A 20,163-nucleotide genomic window follows, 5' to 3' on the forward strand; every position below is an offset into this window, starting at 1 on the left:
ACTGAGCAAGGGCAGGGACCGAACCCACAACCTCATGGTTCCTAGTCAGATTCGTTAACCACTGCGCCATGACAGGAACTCCCTCCTAGAGGATTTGACATAACCAGTGCAGAGACTTCTTTAGTTGGTGTGACAGGTCAGCTGTTGCTGTAGGGAGGAAGAAGATTCTTGGTTCTTTAGTCAGCCTGTCTTCATTGTGGCCTCTTCAGCTCCATGAGGAGATATCACTTCCAGCTTATTACCCAGCATTTAAGGCATTCATAAGTTGGACTTGGACTTCTTTTGGCCCAGAGAACAAGGTGGGTGGAACAGAGGTCATGGACACATTCGATGATGACCATTTTATTTAAATCATTTTGGCAGGTGGAACAGACTAGTTCAAACTCATCCCATTCAGCCATGAATGGCTCCATGGTTTCTTCTGCTTTACAACATCAAATATGCATGGAGTCTGCTTGCTGCTCTCTGTCCTGCTTGCTATTCTGTGTAGAAACTTCTGAGGCCTAGCTCATTTTTAAAATACGTATAATCGGAGTTCCCGTTGTGGCGCAGCAGAAACAAATCTGACTAGGAACCATGAGGTTGCGAGTTCAATCCTTGGCCTTGCTCAGTGGGTTAAGGATCTGGTGTTGCTGTGGCTGTGGTGTAGGGCAGCAGCTGTAGCTCCAATTAGACCCCTAGCCTGGGAACCTCCATATGCCACAGGTGAGGCCCTAAGACAAAAAGACAAAAAAAATTAAAATAAAATAGGTATAATTATATGACTTACCTTAAAAAATGTGACTTACCTTAATAGGATATTGTGAGCATGAAATAGGATAATCTATATTAAGCACTTATTTAGTAGAGTGTCTGACACATGTTAAGTGTTATTCTTGGTATAGTTATTAATGATGTACAGCTAATTAGGGACCAGGCTATCTCCTGATGTTGAGGACACACAACCTCTCGTGGTACTTCAGGGCCTCAAGTTTACCTTTGGGTCATACTTGCTGGTCAAGTAAGCATGTGGTGATCAAAGGTTTTGAGTTCAGCTTGCCGTCCTTCTCTTCCTCTTGGCTTGTTCATGACTGTGCTGGGCCAAGGATCATGACTTGTACTCAGGCCTTGCCACAGTTTCCTTCTTCGTCCTTCTGATCCATGGACTACACCTCCCCCACTTCCTGCATGGAGAAGGCCAACCGCTTTTCACCGTCAAGTGTGGCAGCCTGTTCACATTTTACATGCAGGAGGAAGACCTCAGATCCATATTTTCATGGACTGGGGAATATGTCAGTGAGCAAGTGACTTGTGTAACTGTGACAAATGTCTACACCCAAGCAGAACTGAATATCTGAGATCAGGACATCAGGATTGATTTGTCTCAGTTCCACAGCAGGAACTCCTCTTGAGGGTTTTGAAATACTTTCAACAATTTCCTTTTCTGCTTAAATTAACCAGTTGTTGGTTTCTACTATTTGCAAGCAAGAGTCCTGACAGATACTAACTGCATAAGTAGGATAAAGGAACATGTGTTTTTATTTGGCACAGAAGGGAATGCAAGGGGTGATGACAAAAGAGAAGAAGTTGAGAAACAAACTTTCCTTTGGCAAATTAGAAGTTTTATTTTTATTTTACTCCTTAATAGGAAAGCTTAATTACCATAAAATACCTAGTACAGCAGAGTACTGAAAAACATAGTCTTTACATTTCAAAGATCTGGGTTTAAATATCATTAAATTACTTACCTAGCTCAGTGATAGTCCTTCTGAAGTTAAACTTTACTTTTTCTGTCTGTAAACTTTGGAGCTTCTATTTGTCGTGCTTGTAGCCACCTAACATCCTTGGAACAACTCCTATGTGTGAAGACATTTTCACATTATGATTCCCCCTTCCTCAGGAGGAACTCAGAATTCACTTTCCCAGCCTCTCTTGTATGGAGGGCACTGGCATGTGCTCTAGGCTCTGCCAATCAGAAGCCCTCATATATGACTTTGATTTGGAAGTGAGTGCTGTGAGGAAGCAGGGACTATGCAGAATACACCTTTTATTAGTGGTATTGTCTGAGGTGTTAGACATGAATGGAGTGGAAGCTGCAATCCTTTGGTCTTCAGTCTCAGCCCCATCAGTGTGAGCTTCCTGTCTATGACCAGTATGACCAGGAGTGGCAGCACTTGCATCCTTGCTGGAGTAGCCCTTCCCCGCCCCCTTCCCGGTATAATTAGTCATTGTATATGTTAGCGCAGCCTCTGAGCTTGATATCCAGCCCTCCAAGAAAGTCTGTGAGCTGCTTTTCTTGGAAATTCCCAAGATTGAACTAGAGCTGCACAGCAGGCCTACACTATAGCTACAGCAACACCAGATCAGAGCTGCTTCTGTGACTTAAACCACAGCTCATAGCAATGCCGGATCGTTAACCTACTGAGAGAGGCCAGGGGTAGAACCTGAATCCTCTTGGATACTCGTCGGGTTTGTAACCCACTAAGCCACGATGGGAACTCCCGCTTCTGTCCTTGATATTGGTGTTAACTTCCTCATTCCTCTGAGACTGTCATTTTTCTACTTCCCTCTGCTTGACGTGTCACCATCCCATCCATTTCCTTATGCCATTTATTCTACCTCCAAAAGAGATCCTGTAGTGGTCCACGTCTCTCCATCTCCAATGCTCCAGCCCTGGTCCAGGTCCCATCCTCTCTCACCTGAATGACTGCTCCAGCCTCCAGGCCATCTCTTTCTGCTTTTGCTCTTGCTCCCCTCCAACTCAGTCTCCACAAAGCAGCCAGAGTAAACTTTTAAAGCCCTAAATCGGTTCTTGTTACCTCCCCACTTAAAATTCTTGAATGGATTCTTATTGCCCTGAAGGTGAAATCAAAACCCCCTTAACCTAGTGTAAAACCCTGTATCATCTAACCCCTGTCTGCCTCCACAACTTCATCACATGCCTATACCTTTATAAATAGGCTCTTTATTAACTCTTTTCAAAGTATTCTAATTGAAGGATACCATTTGTTTTCTGTTTGAAACTGGATTGACTTTGCTAAAAAAAATGTACATTAACGTATTAAATAATACTATGTCCTTTGTAGGAGTTCCTGTCATGGCCCAGTGGTTAACAAATCTGACTAGGAACCATGAGGTTGCGGGTTCGATCCCTGCCCTTGCTCAGTGGGTTAAGGATCCAGCGTTGACGTGAGCTGTGGTGTAGGTCACAGACTTGGCTTGGATCCCGGGTTGCTGTGGCTGTGGCATAGGCCAGCGGCTACAGCTCCGATTAGACCCCTAGCCTGGGAATCTCCATATGCCGCGGGAGCGGCCCTAGAAAAGCCAAAAAAAAAAAAAAATGCTATGTTCTTTCTATAGGTGTGTATATCATAGGAAAAGGTCTGGAAAGATACCCACCAAACTATTAACAGAAATTACTTTTGAAGATGGAGAGTGCTAATCCAAGGGAACTGGAGCTTTATCTTCAATAAGCTTAAATTCAAAAAGGAGAATTTATTCAGATACTACTTACATAAAGGAAAATGAACTTTTAAAATAAAAACATGAAATAAGACCTCTGGACTATATTAGTGGCTTTCAATCAATTTTTGCTCTGATCCCACGTTAAGAAAATATTTCCCTAAACAAACTGAAAAAACAGCCCACAGAATGGGAGAAAATATTTGCAAGTGATGCCACCAACAAGGCCTTAATTTCCAAAATATACAAACAGCTTACACAAATTAACAACAACAAAAAAAATAGAAGATTTAGAAGACAAGAAGGAAAAGCCTGGAAGAGTATCCAGAAGACCTAAATAAACATTTGTCCAAGGAAGAAATACGAATGGCCTAAAGACACTTGAAAAAATGCTCAATATTACTAATTATTAGACAATTTCAAGTCAAAATTACAGTGAGGTATTACCTCACAGTGGTCAGAATGGCTATCCTTAAAAAGTCTACAAATAACAAATGCTAGAGAAGGTATGGAGAAAAGGGCACCCTCTTACAATGTTGGTGGGAATGTAAGTAAGTTGGTACAGCTACTATGGAAAACAGTATAGAGCTTCTTCAGAGAACCAAGGATAGAGTTACTATATAGTCCAGCAATCCCATTCCTTAGTGTATATCCAGACAAAACTATAACTTGGAAAGACACATGCACCCCTATGTTCATAGCAGCACTATTCACAGTAGCCAAGGCATGCAAACAACCTAAATGTCTATTGACAGATGACTGGATTAAGAGGATGTGGTACATATACACAGTGGAATACTACTCAGCCATAAAAAGAATGAGATAGTGCCATTGCAGCCACATGGATACAACTAGAAATTCTCATACTAAGTTAGGTAAATCAGAAAGAGAAAGACAAATGCCATATGATATCACTTATATGTGGAATCTAAAATATGGCACAAATGAACCTATCTACAACACAGAAACAGACTCACTGACATAGGGAACAATTTGTGGTTGCCAAGTGGGAGGGATTTGGGGGAGAGATGGAGTGGAAGGTTGGGGTTAGCAGATATAAGCTCTAGTATATGGAGGGAATAATCAACAAGATCCTACTGCATAGCACAGAGAACTATATTCCATATCCTATGATAAACCATAATGAAAAGAATATTTTTTGAAAAAGAGTATATATATATATATATGTACAACTTAAACATTTTCCTGTACAGCAGAAATTAACACAACATCGTAAATCAATAATACTTCAAAAAGAAGTTAAGAAAAGAAATATATATATATATTTCCCATTTTGACCCAATACATATCTATTTGCACAGATACAAATTGAGACAAAACTTTCATGAAAGAACATTTACTTTTACCATGAACAATTCATTCTGCTATTTTCTTTTGTAATCTATTTTATTTTAAAGCTGTCCTAACCCACTGAGTTGGTATTACGACTCACTATTGGGTTGCAGCCCATATTTCAAACACTGGACTAAATGATCCCTAGCCCTGCAATTCTATGATTCTTTATCTTCATGAAAATTGCCCCCTGCCTTGGCCTTCCCACCTGCCTCAATTCCCTTAGTATTTATTTTCTCTTTTGCTCAGCACAAAATTGTCACTGTCTGTATGTTCTTTATTCATTTAAGTGTCTTCCTGGCTCCCCAGCGAGAGGGAAATCGTTTTCCAAGCAGGAACCCGATGGTCAAAGATCACACAGAATAGTGTGTGTGAAAATGCTAAGTGTGGTAAAAGTATGTGTGTGTATTTCAAGGGCCTGAAAAACACTCAGTGGATGTTTCTAGATGCATGGGTTTGAACTAGTCCCTGTGTCTGGTCTCCTTTGAAAGCTGCTAGGTATTCCTGCCATCAGGCCTCAGTTCTTCCCCCACCCCACGCAGCTCCTGAATAGAACTCATACATACTTTTATAAATATTCAACTGAATTATAAATATTCAACTGAAGGACAACCGATGGTTTCAGTTCTGAACGAGGCTTTATTGCGGCAAACAAATACCCCTTGATTCATTACAAAAGCAATGAAAAATCAAAGGTTAAGAAGAAAAACAGAGTAAATCAGAGAAATGTTTTGGAATGACTTTTCAGAAAACAGGAATCTCAGAGGTAAATCGGTCATGGGGGACAGAAAAGATTTGTTCACCAAAGGAAAATAAGAGAATGAAAAGAAATTTCAGCCCTCAAGTGCTGGATTTTCTCATTGCTCTTAGCCTAATTTGCATATTTATATAATATTTGCAGGTTGTTCTCCACTGACTGTGATCCCTGACCACTGTCATTATGAAAAAATACGAATTTGTTTCTGTTTTGTTTTGCTTTGTTTAGTTTTTTAAACAGAGGAAAGGAGAGCATCACTGTTTTGTTTTTTTAGACTACCATTATATCCAATTTTGCTGGAAATATGCAGGTAATAGATTTGACTGGAAATATTTTCATTCTTGGATTTCTTTTTGTTTGTTTGTTTTCGAGATGTGTTTTTAAGTTTATGCACTCTCTTGACAGAGAAAAAAATGAAATTAAGGCCATTCAAATACAGTATCAAGGTTGCAAACTATGGTCTGGGACATGGAGGGAAAAAAAAAAATTATAGCTTGCCTGTCCCTGAACTTGGAGCTTCCTAGTAGCCTTGTAATCATCTCTGCTCAGATTGTTTTCTCTTCTGGGAAGACTTCAGTCCAACTTAGCTCACCAGCTCCCAGGCTAGGAACTGGAACTTTCCACGGAAGAAGTGTAGCCCAGTGTCTAAATTGACGCTTGGTGGGCAGTCTTTGATGAGGGTGAGAATGAGCTGCCCCAGAGATTCTGATGTTTAAAACTCTTTAAAGATTCTCCACTGCCTTCAGGATCAAGTACAAAGGCCTAAGCCCATCCTCCAAGGCCCCGTTTGACGAGGCTTCTTCCCCCACTTTGCTCCCCAGACTCTTACCTGCCTTTATCCATCCTCCATGGAGCAGACAAGGTGGCCTTTTCCAGCCATTAAGACCCTCCAAGAAAGTTGCATTACATTGAGAATAAAATCCAGACTCTTTAGCACATGTTCCAAATCCCTCCATGATCTGGCCTCTGCCTACCTCATTTCCTACCATCTTTGCCTTTAACCATATCTCAGCCACACTGCCCTCCTTCCTGTTGATTGAACACAGCTCTTCCTCAACTGGAGGGCTTTGCAACTGCTATTCCCTCAGCCAGGGATACTCTTCCAGGCTTTTCCTTCTTGTCTTCTAAATCTTAGCTAGATCCCTCACCAGCCAGCCCAGATGAATCTCTCCAGTCACTCCCTGTTACAGCATTGTTTCTTCACTCCATTCTTTGAAGTGATCATATTTGTCCATATCCCCCTAGAATGTGAGCACCAAGAGGGCAGGGAGTCTGTCTGTCCTGTTCACCAGCATATTCCTCGTGTCTAGACTGGTGGGCCTGGCCTCAAATGGGTGTCAATAAAAATCAGTGAGTAAGTGAATGAATAGAGCCAGTGGTTTTCAAACTTGAGTGGGCATCAGAATCTCCTGAAAGCTTGTCAAAACACAGATTGCTGGCTTGATCCTCAGTGTTCCTGATGTGGTAGGGTGAGGCCAGAGAATTTGCCTTTCTCCCAAGTTCCCACGTGAAGCTGAACTTGCTAGTCCACAGACTACACTTTGAGAAATGCTGGTACCAGCCCTGCCTAAGTGCTTAAGTTCTGGGCTTGTGTATGTTTAATACTCCATGCATTTTCTCTCTATCTTTGCTTTCTTTTTTCTTTCTTTCTTTTTTTTTTTTTTTTTTTAGGGCCACACCTGTGGCATATGGAGGTTGCCAGGCTAGGGGTCGAAGCCGAGTCTGCCGCCTACACCACAGCTCATGGCAATGCCGGTTATTTAACCCACTGAGTGAGGCCAGGGATCAAACCTGCAACCTCATGATTCCTAGTCAGGTTCGTTGACCAGTGAGCCACTATGGGAACTCCTGTCTTTACTTTGTTTCCTTGGGTGAGACACCCCTGATTCTAGACTCAGGCTGTACATCGCTTCTCCTGGGAGGTCTTCTCCAGGCCTTGGTGCTCAAAGCTGTGTCCTCTAATACCTGGTGCAGAAGCTGTCCTCACCTTGTCATCGTGTGCTGTTACCCCTGCACGTGGTCTTCCCATACCTCCAGTCCTCCAGGGCCTGCCTTAGTCATGTCTGTCTTCCATGGGGAAATTAGAGGGGTTCCTCCTGTATACCCTGCGGTGTGATGCCTCAGGAAATGAAGTTGGATCTGATCTCTGTGCTGCCCTAGACTGGCAGCTCACGCTCAGGCCTTGTTATTTGCAAAATGCTTTGCCCCATGCCTTCCTCCTCTTGCTTTTTCCTCTGACCAAACTCAACCCCTAATAACAGTGGCTTCTTCTCCCTTTTGTCTGCAGTGTTTAATTTCCCAGCCTCTGCTCATGCTTAAACTGTCCTATGTATTTGGTTATTCTTAATATACTGTTATAACTGTGGAGAGGGTCAGGTCTCCTCCTTGAAGCAGAACAATGCTAAAATTGATTCTAGGATGAAAAAGAAAGAGAGGCATTTCTGAATGCCATCTCAGATTCCAATTTTATCTTCCTAAATGCTGCTCTTTGAAGTCATCCCCATTTTTCCTAATAATTTTGAGAAACCTTAGTGCTGACCCCTTGCCTCCTGAAAAGTCAGTCAGAGGGTAGAAGAACTGGGCTCCCTGGAGGCTGGCCTACAAGAAGGTCTCAGACTCAGGATGTCCGTGTTCTGAGGCACACTCACACTCTGGGAGAAACTCACCTCGCCGTGGTGTTGGAGCTCCACCCAGCCTCCGTAACCGAATCTCTGCAGGGGAGGTAGAGGGGAACACAATTAGACTGGAAGAACAAGCAGAGAGGACCGCCATAAGGGGGCTTCCCTGGGGCAAAGCATCCCAAGCTCCACCCTTCTAAGCAACACCTTTCCATTCTCTCCTCATGCCTGTGATCACTTACTCAGTATTTATATTCACATCAATTTATTTTCCTCCTGAGTGCATTTATTCAGGAAGAAAATTCTAGATCATAGAAGTGCTAGTTTTACCATTCCTCCTCATGTGAGTTGCAGTTTTTAAATACGGAATGAACATCAGAAAATATTTGTATACCACCTAAAATCCTTCCTGGACCACTAGGATTACAAGGACTGTGAGGAAATACTGTCTCAGAACACTAACCCAGCTTTTCAAACTGTGGGTTGAAATCCGTGAATAGAGCATGAAATCAATTTAGTGGTTAATGACCCAGATGTTCTAGAAACATGAAATAGTAGGCCTAACAGATGCTGCTGTGTCCCACTCATTTTCCCTACCTGCAACGCTTCTGTGCACATCAGCCCTCCTTCAACTGAAAGCACTTGCATTTCTTGGGCACGGGCTTCCCTTTTGCCATTGGAGCTAGCTTCGATTAGGACCTTCTAGGAGGTCATAAGACACTCCATACACTGTTTCCCTCACCCCCTCAGTCAGGGTGAGTATGGGGTAGGCCCACATTCTGTACTTTCTGGCTGTCTTGCTTTCCCTGTCTCATTTCCCCACTCTACTGCTGTTTCCTGGGATCACCTCCAAAGTAAACTACTTGTATTTGAATCTTTGTCTCAGGGTCTGCTTCTTGGAAAACCCAAGCTAAGATAGTAAAGCAATGGAATGGAATGGAATGGAATAGAATAGAATAGGAGCAAGATAGGCTAGGATAGAAAAGAATAGTTCAGATTGGAATAGAACAAATATATTTGAATGCCTTCCATGTAGTATTGGTTTCATGAAACTCTTGTTTCCATTATCTATATGAGTGGTTGTACTGAGTCATAATATAAGATACATTTCTTCTTGGGGGTCATGAATAAAAAATTTTGGAAGTTCCCATTATGGCTTGGAGTTCCCGTCACGGCTCAGCAGTAACAAACCTGACTAGTATCCATGAGGATGCAGGTTTGATCCTTGACCTCATTCAGTGGGTTAAAGGATCCAGCATTGCCTTGAGCTGCGGTGTAGGTTGCATATGTGTCTCAGATCTGGCATTGCTGTGCCTGTGGCATAGGCCAGCGTCTATAGCTCTGATTCGACCCCTAGCCTGGGAACTTCCATATGCCAAGGGTGCAGCCCTAAAGAGAAAAACAGAATTAAAAAAACAAAAATTTTGAAAGACTCTGCCTAAGAACATAGGCGTATATAACTCATGTAACCGTAGGTTTTAAAATCTCATTTTGTTAATTAATTAATCCATTAAATCATTCATTTATCAAGCCCTCAGTTCCAGCCCATGTGGAGCACAGTGTTGAGGGCGAGGCTGCGGTGGGCAAGAACCTTATGGTGTGTGAGACATGCTGGAACAGAGTGACACATGGGTTCTCTGGAACCCCGAAGGAGGACTTGGATCAGTTGTTATTGTGAGAGGGAGGTTGGAAAGGCAGTCTGAGCTAGATTGGAGCATAGCTTCTAGTTTTCAGTATTTCCATGCTCCAAAGCAATGGCTCTCAAAGTGGGAGGTCAGAAGGAAGGGCACAGAGGCCAGAGACAACAATGTAAAGAGTTCACCAGCAGCTCTTGTCAGCCTCAATGGGTAGAGGTAAGCTAAATATCACTGCAACTCCTCACTTGTTGTGGTTAGATAAGACCAGAGCCCATGCTTTGGTTCTTATGTCGCGGCGCAGGGAATTTGTCTTGAGGGAGCCAGGTCTTGGTAGAGCCTTCTTCCTAGCTTCTGTCTCACCTTCAGACTGAGAGATGAGGTCTGGGCCTGTAGCACAGGGGTGTCTGTATGTCTGTGTCTGTAACTGGGGTCTGCCCCAATAGACTTAGAATTTGGTCAGTTCTTGTATAATATACCTTTATATTCTATCTGGCTATAAGGACTGCTCTTGAGTTCTAGCTCCAAATAATCGCATTAGCTCTGGAAATCTACCCCCTTCCTCCCAAGTGACTTTAGAGGACGTGGCTTTGTAGGCTGGTCATGCAAGGGAACCTGTCAACCAGGGGCCCCAATTTCTCCTCCCTGCACCTGATTTCTCCTTTGCCAGTGCCCTCCCACCCTCTTCATGCATTCAGTACCCTTTCCCCTCTCTTCCCCTGGATAAAGCTGCCCAGAGTGTATGTTGGAGGAAGGTGGAATATGACCTAAGCCAGTTACACTTTAAACTCAAACTCTCTCTCAAACTGGAAATTTGCAATTGAAATCATGCTTTAATGTAAAAGAAAAGATCTTATGCTGAGGCCAGCTCCAGAGGCCAGGGAGTGTACACTTTTCCCTGAAGGAGAGGGACGCATGTCAGCTTTTGCAAAGGAGACAGCCTCTTTGTCCCTTCTTTCAGGGCGCTGGACTGCTCAAATTTTATTGGCATAAGTGGTTGATTATATAGACAGTTTCTTTTTTTTCTTTTTCTTTTTTTTTGGTCTTTTTGCTATTTCTTTGGGCCGCTTCCGCGGCATATGGAGGTTCCCAGGCTAGGGGTCGAATCGGAGCTGTAGCCACCGGCCTACACCAGAGCCACAGCAAAGCAGGATCCGAGCCGCGTCTGCAACCTACACCACAGCTCACGGCAACACCGGATCGTTAACCCACTGAGCAAGGGCAGGGACCGAACCCGCAACCTCATGGTTCCTAGTCGGATTCGTTAACCACTGCGCCATGACGGGAACTCCAGTATATAGACAGTTTCTAACTACAGATTACATAATAGTGTTAAAAGTACATTGGTTAACTTTTACATGGTACAGCAGCTATACATCATGTTCTAAGATCTTTATCTTAACTAAATTTAGTGAGTACAATTTAAGGGCAATTAGGTACAATACATCATGTGGAAAGGAGGAGACTCAGTGTAAATCATCCCATGGCCAGCCAGTCTCCACAAATTGAAGTGGTCACAGACACAAGAATTTGGCATTCACAAATCTTGTTTTTAGACTGGTGCTTATCTTTAAAGCATTATGGGAGGGAGACAGTGTAAGAAAATACAAACCAACTTAACTAACTATCACTTAAAAGCTTCTATAACTCATAGCTAGGTGTCTTTTGGTCAAAAATATGTTTAACTTCTATGAACCTCATTAAAATCCTAACTCTAAAGTTTACTGTATAACTAGTTAGTAGATAAACACTATGTTTTAATTAAGTTGGATTTAAATAGGGGAAAGTCCTTCAGGATGAAATTCTTATTATATTATTGTTGTAATTTCGTTAAATCACAAATCACCACAGGAAAATAAGAATGGAAAATAAGAATAATAAGCAAATGATCAGGAAAGACTGAGGAAAACTGAATAACAAATAAAACAACAGGAAAGACTAGGTCACCAGAGAAACAATCCATATTCTCTGGCAAAAAAATGGAAATGGTTTTCCCAGGAAAGCCCCAATTCTTCCCCATCAACATCAAAATGAGAGCTGTGTAACCTGAGGCCTGCCCTCGGCTTGTACCGTACAGGCAGGCTTTTATCCTGACCAGAAGCCCACCTTTGGCTTGTACCATTCAGGTGAGCTCCCTTCCTTGGTTAGGAACCTGCCTTCAGGTTTTTTTTTGTTTTGTTTTGTTTTTTTGCCATCAGGTAAGGTCCTTTTTTTGAGTTTCTGCATCTTCTCGGCTCCCCACAGTCTTATTTTCCTGTTTCCTTCACTCCTTCTTTCCTTCCTTCCTTCCTCTGTTCCTACTTTCTCACTGTCTTTCTTTCTTACTTTTTCTTAATTCCCTATGGAATGTGAACCCTTGAGTTAGTAGGTGAGAGAAGTATTCCATTTGTGGAAGGACAGAGAGGCAGTGGAGGCAGAATAGAGAGATCTTGTCACACACAACCATCCACTTACAAGATACTTTCCTTTCTTGGAGTAACTTAACATCTTATATGAAATGAGGCTAACAGCAGTAGCAGTAGTAAAAAATAAAATAAAATAAAGTTTTATGGGAATTAAACTAAGACAATGCAGAGAAAGCTATTGACACCAGACTTGGCTTATGGAGAGGTCCCCATCGATGTTAACAATGACAATGATGGTGACAGTTCTGGAGGCAGTGGCAATAGTGGGTGATGGTGATGGTGATGATAGTGGTGGGGATGGAAGTGGTGGAGGCTATGAGATGGCAGTGGTGATGGTTTTGGTAGTGAGTTCAGTGGCAGTGGTGGTACAGTAATGGTGATTGTGGTGGTAGCATGGTGGTGAAAGCCTCTTCCATCATGAGGTCATGAAATAAGGCATAGGCTGGGGTCAGACACTAAGGAGCACTGTGAAGGAAGGAGCCCTTTATCTCTGTGTTCCTCCCTCCCCTTTCTTGGAAAGCACTTGGAAGGCTTTGTGCTTCCCAGAAACCTTTACAAAGACCTAACCTATTTGGAACACCTTTATTCTGCTCCAAGCCTGGGCTCCACACAATCTTCCAGCTCTCATCCTAGGGTAAACCAAGACTGGGGTCTGAAATATATGACCCTGGGGGTAGTTTTTGTCAGAGGATCATACAGGAAGCATTTACTCCTGAAAATGTTTGACAATGACCAGTGTCCTAAAGGCATTTATGGGCAAGACAAATAAACATATAAAAATTTGAGGGGGTGTTCCCGTTGTGGCTCAATGGGTTACAAACCTGACTAGAATCCATAAGGATATGTGTTCAATCCCTGGCCTTGCTTAGTGCATTAAGGATCTGGTGTTTCTGTGAGCTATGGTGTAGATCACAGATGCAGCTTGGATCCCACATTGCTGTGGTTGTGGTGTAGGCTGACAGCTGCAGCTCCAATTCGACCCCTAACCTGGGAACTTCTATATGCTGCATGTGTGGCCCTAAAAAGCAAAAAAAAAAAAAAAATCAAGGGAATTCAGTTCTATATACAGGATTTGTGTTTCTGAAGTGGGTATGTATGAATCAGAAGTTGATGAACTGAATGACATATTTAATGTCTTGGGGGCCTCATACTCAAAAGGTGAATAACAAACCTCCTGGGTAATGAAACCAGATATCTATGTCCCCAGAGGAGTTGTTTAAAAGTCAAACTATGTCTGGGATTTTGTTTCCTAAAAATTACAGTGATCAAGTGCAATTAAATCATTACTAATGAAAGAAGATGTACACATACAACTTTTTATTATTATTATTTATTATTTTTTACTATTACTCAATGAATTTATCACATTTGCAGCACATACAACTTTTTACTAAAGACTAGAATTTTGGAATCCTATTTAAAATTAGAACCTTTGCAAGCCCCACTCTCAGGCACATAGTAGGGGGGCAGTGAAGCTTTGCTGAAGGAAAAAGCTGAAATCTTATTATCATCCTTGTTATGAATAACCTCGTTGTGGATCAACCTGAAGCAACTTCCACCCTGGTTTCTTGGGCCAGAGTGTGGCTCCCAATTCATCAGGAACAATTTAATCAAGTGCCCCTGAATCTGCTCTCTTTTTCCTCCTCAGATCAACTTTCACACACACCCCCATCCCCGCCAGGATCTTAACTGTAACTCTGACTAAAATCATTATTAGCAAGTGAAAATGAAAAAATTCCTCAAATCCCAGTCCTTTGTAATCATTAGTTAATCATTAAGCCAGGCATGTTGATTCTGCTTTTCTATTTCTTCACCGCATAAGGAGGTCAAGGTTATTGAAGTCTATTAATATATAATAAGGAAAGGCAGGTTTGAAAAGAGAGGTTAGTTCTTCCAAAGGGGCTTCATCTTCTAAAATAAAACTAGGACTGGCTTATTCCTTTCATTCTTTTATTAGAAAGTTTGAAAAAACGGTGAGAAAAGATCAGAGACTGATGTTTTGAAATAATATTTTACCACTAAGAAACGATTTGAAGACAAGGGAAAATCTGCTAGAATTATTGAACTACATGACCACCAAGGAATATCTGCCATTAACTAATGTCACTTTAATACTCACTTTCCTCTGATCATAGAGACTGGAAAGAGGGGGAGAGAGATGGATACAGCACCATTTAGAAGTCTTTCTATTTATCTCACTCCTCCCACTTTGCAAACAGAAACTGTCTTCTGTGAGTTTTTTCATCACTGGCTTGCCTGCTCTCCAACGGAAACCTCTACCGCATAACAGATCCCACCGCTTGACCTGCCATGAGGAAGCCCTCAGTGGGTTGACGTGAGGAGGGGAGTGGGCTGGTGTTGAGGGAGTTGCTGGGGGATGGAGGGAAGCCGGGACATCCTGTACAGCAGTGTTATTCTCCTTGGCTACCACAGCCCCATGAAACTCTGGGATTCTAGGCTCCTTCCCGAGTGTCAGAGACCTCGTTTGTCCGATGGGGTTAATGATATAAGTCCTACCTGCAATTCACAAGTTTTCATCTGAATCAAATTACATGTATATATTGCTCTCCAAAAGAGTATTGTGATCATTATTACTGTCATCTTTAACATTAAGCATATCGGAGGCAGAGCAAGATGGCAGAGGAGTAAGAGGTCGTGCACACCTTCTCCCACAAACACATCAAAAAAACACATCTGCATGTAAAACTACTCACACAGAACATCAACTGAATGCTGGCAGAAGAACTTAAATCTCCAAAAAGGGCAAGAAACTCTTGACATAACTGGGTAGAACAAAAGAAAAAAAAGAGAGAGAAAAGGAATCAGGACAGGACTAGCATTCCCGAGAGGGAGCCGTGAAGGAGAAAAGGAACCTGCCTCCTGGGAAGCTACCTAACTCATGAAAGATGGGCTGAGGCGGTGGGACCTCAAAGTCGCAGAGAAAAATGCAGCAGCTGGACTGAGAAAAGCAAAGCAGAGTGAGAGCTGCACAGATATCTGAACCACCGGCCGGGACACTACAGCCTGAGATGCTTGGGCAGGGCTGGGCATTGAGACTCAGGCTCCAGAGGTCAGTCATGGGGAGAGAACTGGGGGTGGCACCAGGGGCTAAGGAGCAGTGCGACACGAGCTAAGGAGAGGAACACCATGGCAGAAGGAACCCGGGAGAAGGTCCAGACCCACAGGAAAAGAAAGGTGCCATTGTTGGGGAGGGGAGAGGAGGAGGGGTGGGCCGCCACAGGAAACTCCCTGCACTGGAGTGTGTGCATGCCCGCAGGCTCAGAGGGCAGGGCAGCTCTGCAGAGGTTAGGGGCAGTGAGAAGCCTCTTGCTTGTTTAGGGGAGATTAGGTGCGTCTTGTGCAGGCTACTGGTGGCCAGGCACCTATTGTGTGGGCTAAGAGCATAAGGGGGCTAAGTGCGATGTGGTGCCTCTTGCACCATCCACAGGTGGCAGGGACAGACTGCAGCAGTGGTCTCAGAGGACAGAGGGAGGCGTGGCTTGCCACCACTGGGGGCCTGTGTGTGGGCTCCACCAGTGACCCCAGTCACCTCAGGGGTTGCCAAAAAAGAAAAAAAGAGGGCATTGCAACCAAGCACCATATGCTGTTGTTGTCACTCCCCTGGGGACACACCCACCCTGCAGCTGCCACTGCCAAATGCTCTGGGTGAACCACTGTCCCTTCCCAAGACCCTACAACTTGGAGCAACTGGTGCAGCACCTCCTGCGTGGGCTAAGTGGGACAGTGTGCTTCTTGCGTGGTCTGCAGGTGGCGGGGGCAAACTGCCACAGTTATCCCTGAGATGGGCGTGGCCCACTGCCATTGGAGATACCTGAACAAAATCACTTGCAGCTCCATTCACCTAAAAGGTGCCACAGAGGAGGGCATTGTGACCGAACACCACCTGTTGGTGCTCTCGCACTCCAAGAACACACCCACCCTGCTGCTGCTGCCACTGCCAGACGTTCTGGGAAGTACCCACACACCTGATCTCTGTCACTTCCCAGGATCCTGCAACTAGGAACACCCTTTAAAACACCTCATACATGGGCTAAGTGAGACAGGTTTCTTCATGCATGGTCTACAGGTGGGGGGGCAAACCACTGCAGTTATCACTGACTCTAGAGATGGTCATGGCCTGCTCCCAGTAGGGGTCCCTGAACAGGCACCACCTGCAGTTCCAATCACCTCAGAGGAGCTCATTACAATCAAACACAAGCTGTTGTTGCTCTTACTCCCCTGGGAACTCACACACCCTGCTCTTGTTACTGCCAAATGCTCTGGTCACCTTGAAGATCTGCCAAGAGGTCATTATCACTTCCCAGGGCCCTGCAACTAGGAGTAGCCTGTGCCACCTTCCTACAGGTCCTTGCTGCTATTGAGAGCCCAACGACCCGGCACTGACTGCTGGCCCTACCCGTTGCCTCCTTCTCCCTGAAAACACACTGAGCATCCTGAGAACAACAACCTGCTCACACTGAAGAAAGAGATTCAAATATTCAAACTCCCACACCAAAAATAGTAACCCCCCCAAAAAATGCAAAGGGGTATTCTTGCATAGAAGTAGCCTTAAAAGACTACAGTTTGGCTTCCCCAAACTCACAGAAAAAGAAAAACACAAGCAAGATGAAGAAACCATTCCCAGTTAATGGAACAGGAGATTCACCTAAGGCAGACAACAATGAAACAGACCTCTGCAGTCTGACAGACATTGAGTTCAAAAGGGAGGTATTGAAAGTCCTGAAGGAATTAAGAGAGGATATTAACAGTAATGCAGATTCCTTTAGAAAGGACCTAGAAAATATAAGGAGGAGCCAAGAAAAACTAGAAAATTCATTTGCAGAGGTACAAACTGAGCTTAAGGCAATAAAGAGCAGAATGAATAATGCATAGGAACGAATTAGTGATGTGGAAGATAAAATAATGGAAATTACCCAGTCAGGACAGCAGACAGAAAACCAAATGGAAAAACATGAAAGCAATATAAGAGACCTATGGGATAATATAAAGCAGGCCAATATATGCATAATAGGAATTCCAGAAGGAAAAGAAGAAGAAAAGGGGATTGAAAATATATTTGAAGAAATTATAGCTGAAAACTTTCCAAATCTAAAGCATACTGATATCAAGATACAGGAAGCACAGAGGGCCCCAAACAAGCGGAACCCAAACAGGCCCACACCAAGACATATTATAATAAAAATGGCAAAAGTTAAAGAGAGGATTCTAAAGGTAGTAAGGGAAAAGCAAAGCATTAATTGTAAGGGAAGCCCCATAAGTCTATCAGCTGATTTCTCTTCAGAAATACTACAGGCCAGAAGGGAGGGGCAAGATATACTTAAAGTGTGGAAAGGGAAAAATTTACAACCTAGAATCCTCTATACAGCAAGAATATCATTTAAATTAGAAGAGGATATAAAGAATTTCTCCAACAAACAAAAGCTGAAAGAGTACAGCAATACTAAACCCATTTTGAAAGAAATACTGAAAGGGCTTCTCTAAATTTAAAAAAAAGAGGGAAAAAAAAGAGAAAAAGAAGAATTAGGGTGGAGAAAACCACTCCTGGAAAGCCAGCACTTAAATAAGCCAGCATACAGATCTAAACATGAAGATGTTAAAAAAAAAAAAGACATCAAAATCATACAATGTGGGGAAGGCGAGTAAGAAAATATACATTCTTTTTTTAATTTTAATGATGTGTCTGAGCCTATATGACTGTCAGGCAAAAGCAAAAATATATAGGAAGGGCTTAATGTGCTTAAAAAACAGGGCAACCACAAATCAAAACCCAACATTACATTTACAAAAACTGAAAAGAAAAGTACTCAAGCATAAAATAAATGGAAGCCATGCAACCCAAAAAAGAGAAGAAGAAAAGAGAAAGATAGAATCAACTGGAAAACAAGGTTTAAAATGGCAATAACTGCCAAAACTGAATCAAGAAGAAATAGATCAACTGAACAGTCAGATCACTAGATATGATATTGAATATGTCATAAAAACACTCCCTACAAACAAAAGTCCAGGACCAGATGGCTTCACAGGTGAATTCTACCAAACATACAAAGAGGAACTTACACCCATCCTCCCTAAACTTTTTCAAAAGGGTGAAGAAGAAGGAACACTCCCAAAGACATTCTATGATGCCACCATCACCCTAATTCCAAAACCAGACAAAGATAACACCAAAAAAGAAAACTATAGGCCAATATCTTTGATGAATATAGACACAAAAATTCTCAACAAAATTTTAGCCATCCGAATCCAACAACATATCAACAAGATCGTACACCACAACCAGGTGAGAGTCATCCCAGGTGCACAAGGATGGTTCAACATACACAAATCAATCAACGTCATACACCACATTAACAAAAGAAAAGTCAAAAACCACATGATCATCTCAGTAGATGCAGAAAAAGCATCTGACAAAGTCCAACATCCATTCATGATAAAAACTCTTCTTACCAAGGTGGGTATAGAGGGAACGTACCTTAACATAATCAAAGCCATTTTTGACAAATCCATAGCAAATATAATACTCCATGGAGAAAAGCTGAAAGCCTTTCCACTAAAATCTGAAACAAGACAAGGATGTCCACTCTCACCACTGTTATTCAGCATAATACTGGAAGTCCTAGCCACAGCAATCAGACAAACAAAAGAAATAAAAGGCATCAAGATAAGAAGAGAAGCGGTAAAACTGTCACTGTATGCAGATGACATGATACTATATATCAAAACCCTAAGGACTCAACCCCAAAAGTACTTGAACTGATCAACAAATTCAGCAAAGTAGCAGGATATAAGATGAACATTCAGAAATCAGTCACATTTCTGTATACTAACATTGAAATATTAGAAAAGGAATACAAAAATACAATACCTTTTAAAATTACACCCCCCAAAAATCAAATGCCTGGGAATACACCCTACCAAGGAGGTAAAGGACTTATATGCTGAGAACTATAAAACAGTAATCAAGGAAATTAAAGAAGATGTGAAGAAATGGAAAGAGATTCCATGCTCCTGGGTTGGAAAATTAATATTGTAAAAATGGCTATACTACCCAAAGCAATCTACAGATTCAATGGAATACCTATCAAATTACCCATGACATTTTTTACAGAACTAGAACAAACAATCCAAAAATTTATATGGAACCACAAAAGACCCAGAATTGCCAAACCAATCCTGAGGAACAAAAACCAAGCAGGAGGCATAACTCTCCCAGACTTCAGGAAATATTACAAAGCCACAGTCATCAAGGCAGTGTGGTACTGGTACCAAAACAGACATATAGACCAATGGAACAAAATAGAGAACTCAAAAACAAACCCAGACACCTATGGTCAATTAATCTTTGACAAAGGAGGCAAGAACATAAAATGGGAAAAAGACAGTCCTACTGACAAGCTTTTGCACAGCAAAGGAAACCAAAAAGAACACAAAAAGACGACTTACAGAATGGAAGAAAATAGTTTCAATTGATGCCACTGACAAGGGCTTAATCTCTAGAATATACAACAACTTATACAACTCAACAGCTAAAAAGCCAACAATCCAATTTAAAAAAATGGGCAAAAGACCTGAATAGACATTTTTCTAAGGAAGATGTCCAGATAGCCAACAAGCACATGAAAAATGCTCAAGATCACTGATTATTAGAGAAATGCAAATAAAAACTACCACAAGATACCACTTCACACCAGTCAGAATGGCCATCATTAATAAGTCCACAAATAACAAATGCTGGAGGGGGTATGGAGAAAAGGGAACCTTCTTGCACTGTTGGTGAGAATGTAAATTGATACAACCACTATGGAAACAGTATGGAGGTACCTCAGAAAACTATACATAGAACTACCGTATGACCCAGAAATCCCACTCTTGGACATATATCCAGACATAACTTTCCTTAAAAAAGACATATGCACCCGCATGTTCATTGCAGT

At 42.3% G+C, this 20,163-nt stretch overlaps 1 protein-coding gene across 1 annotated transcript in view; it reads right to left on the minus strand.

Moving 5' to 3' along the window:
- Nucleotides 1-20,163, minus strand: part of ACMSD (aminocarboxymuconate semialdehyde decarboxylase) — a 76,334-nt gene that overhangs the window by 53,235 nt on the left and 2,936 nt on the right. Inside the window, exon 2 of the mRNA XM_047772064.1 lies at nt 8,218-8,262. Coding sequence (XP_047628020.1) covers nt 8,218-8,262 — 45 coding nt within the window. The remainder of the gene's footprint in view (nt 1-8,217; nt 8,263-20,163) is intronic.

This window comes from Phacochoerus africanus, chromosome 3, assembly GCF_016906955.1.
Source record: "Phacochoerus africanus isolate WHEZ1 chromosome 3, ROS_Pafr_v1, whole genome shotgun sequence".
NCBI lineage: Eukaryota > Metazoa > Chordata > Mammalia > Artiodactyla > Suidae > Phacochoerus > Phacochoerus africanus.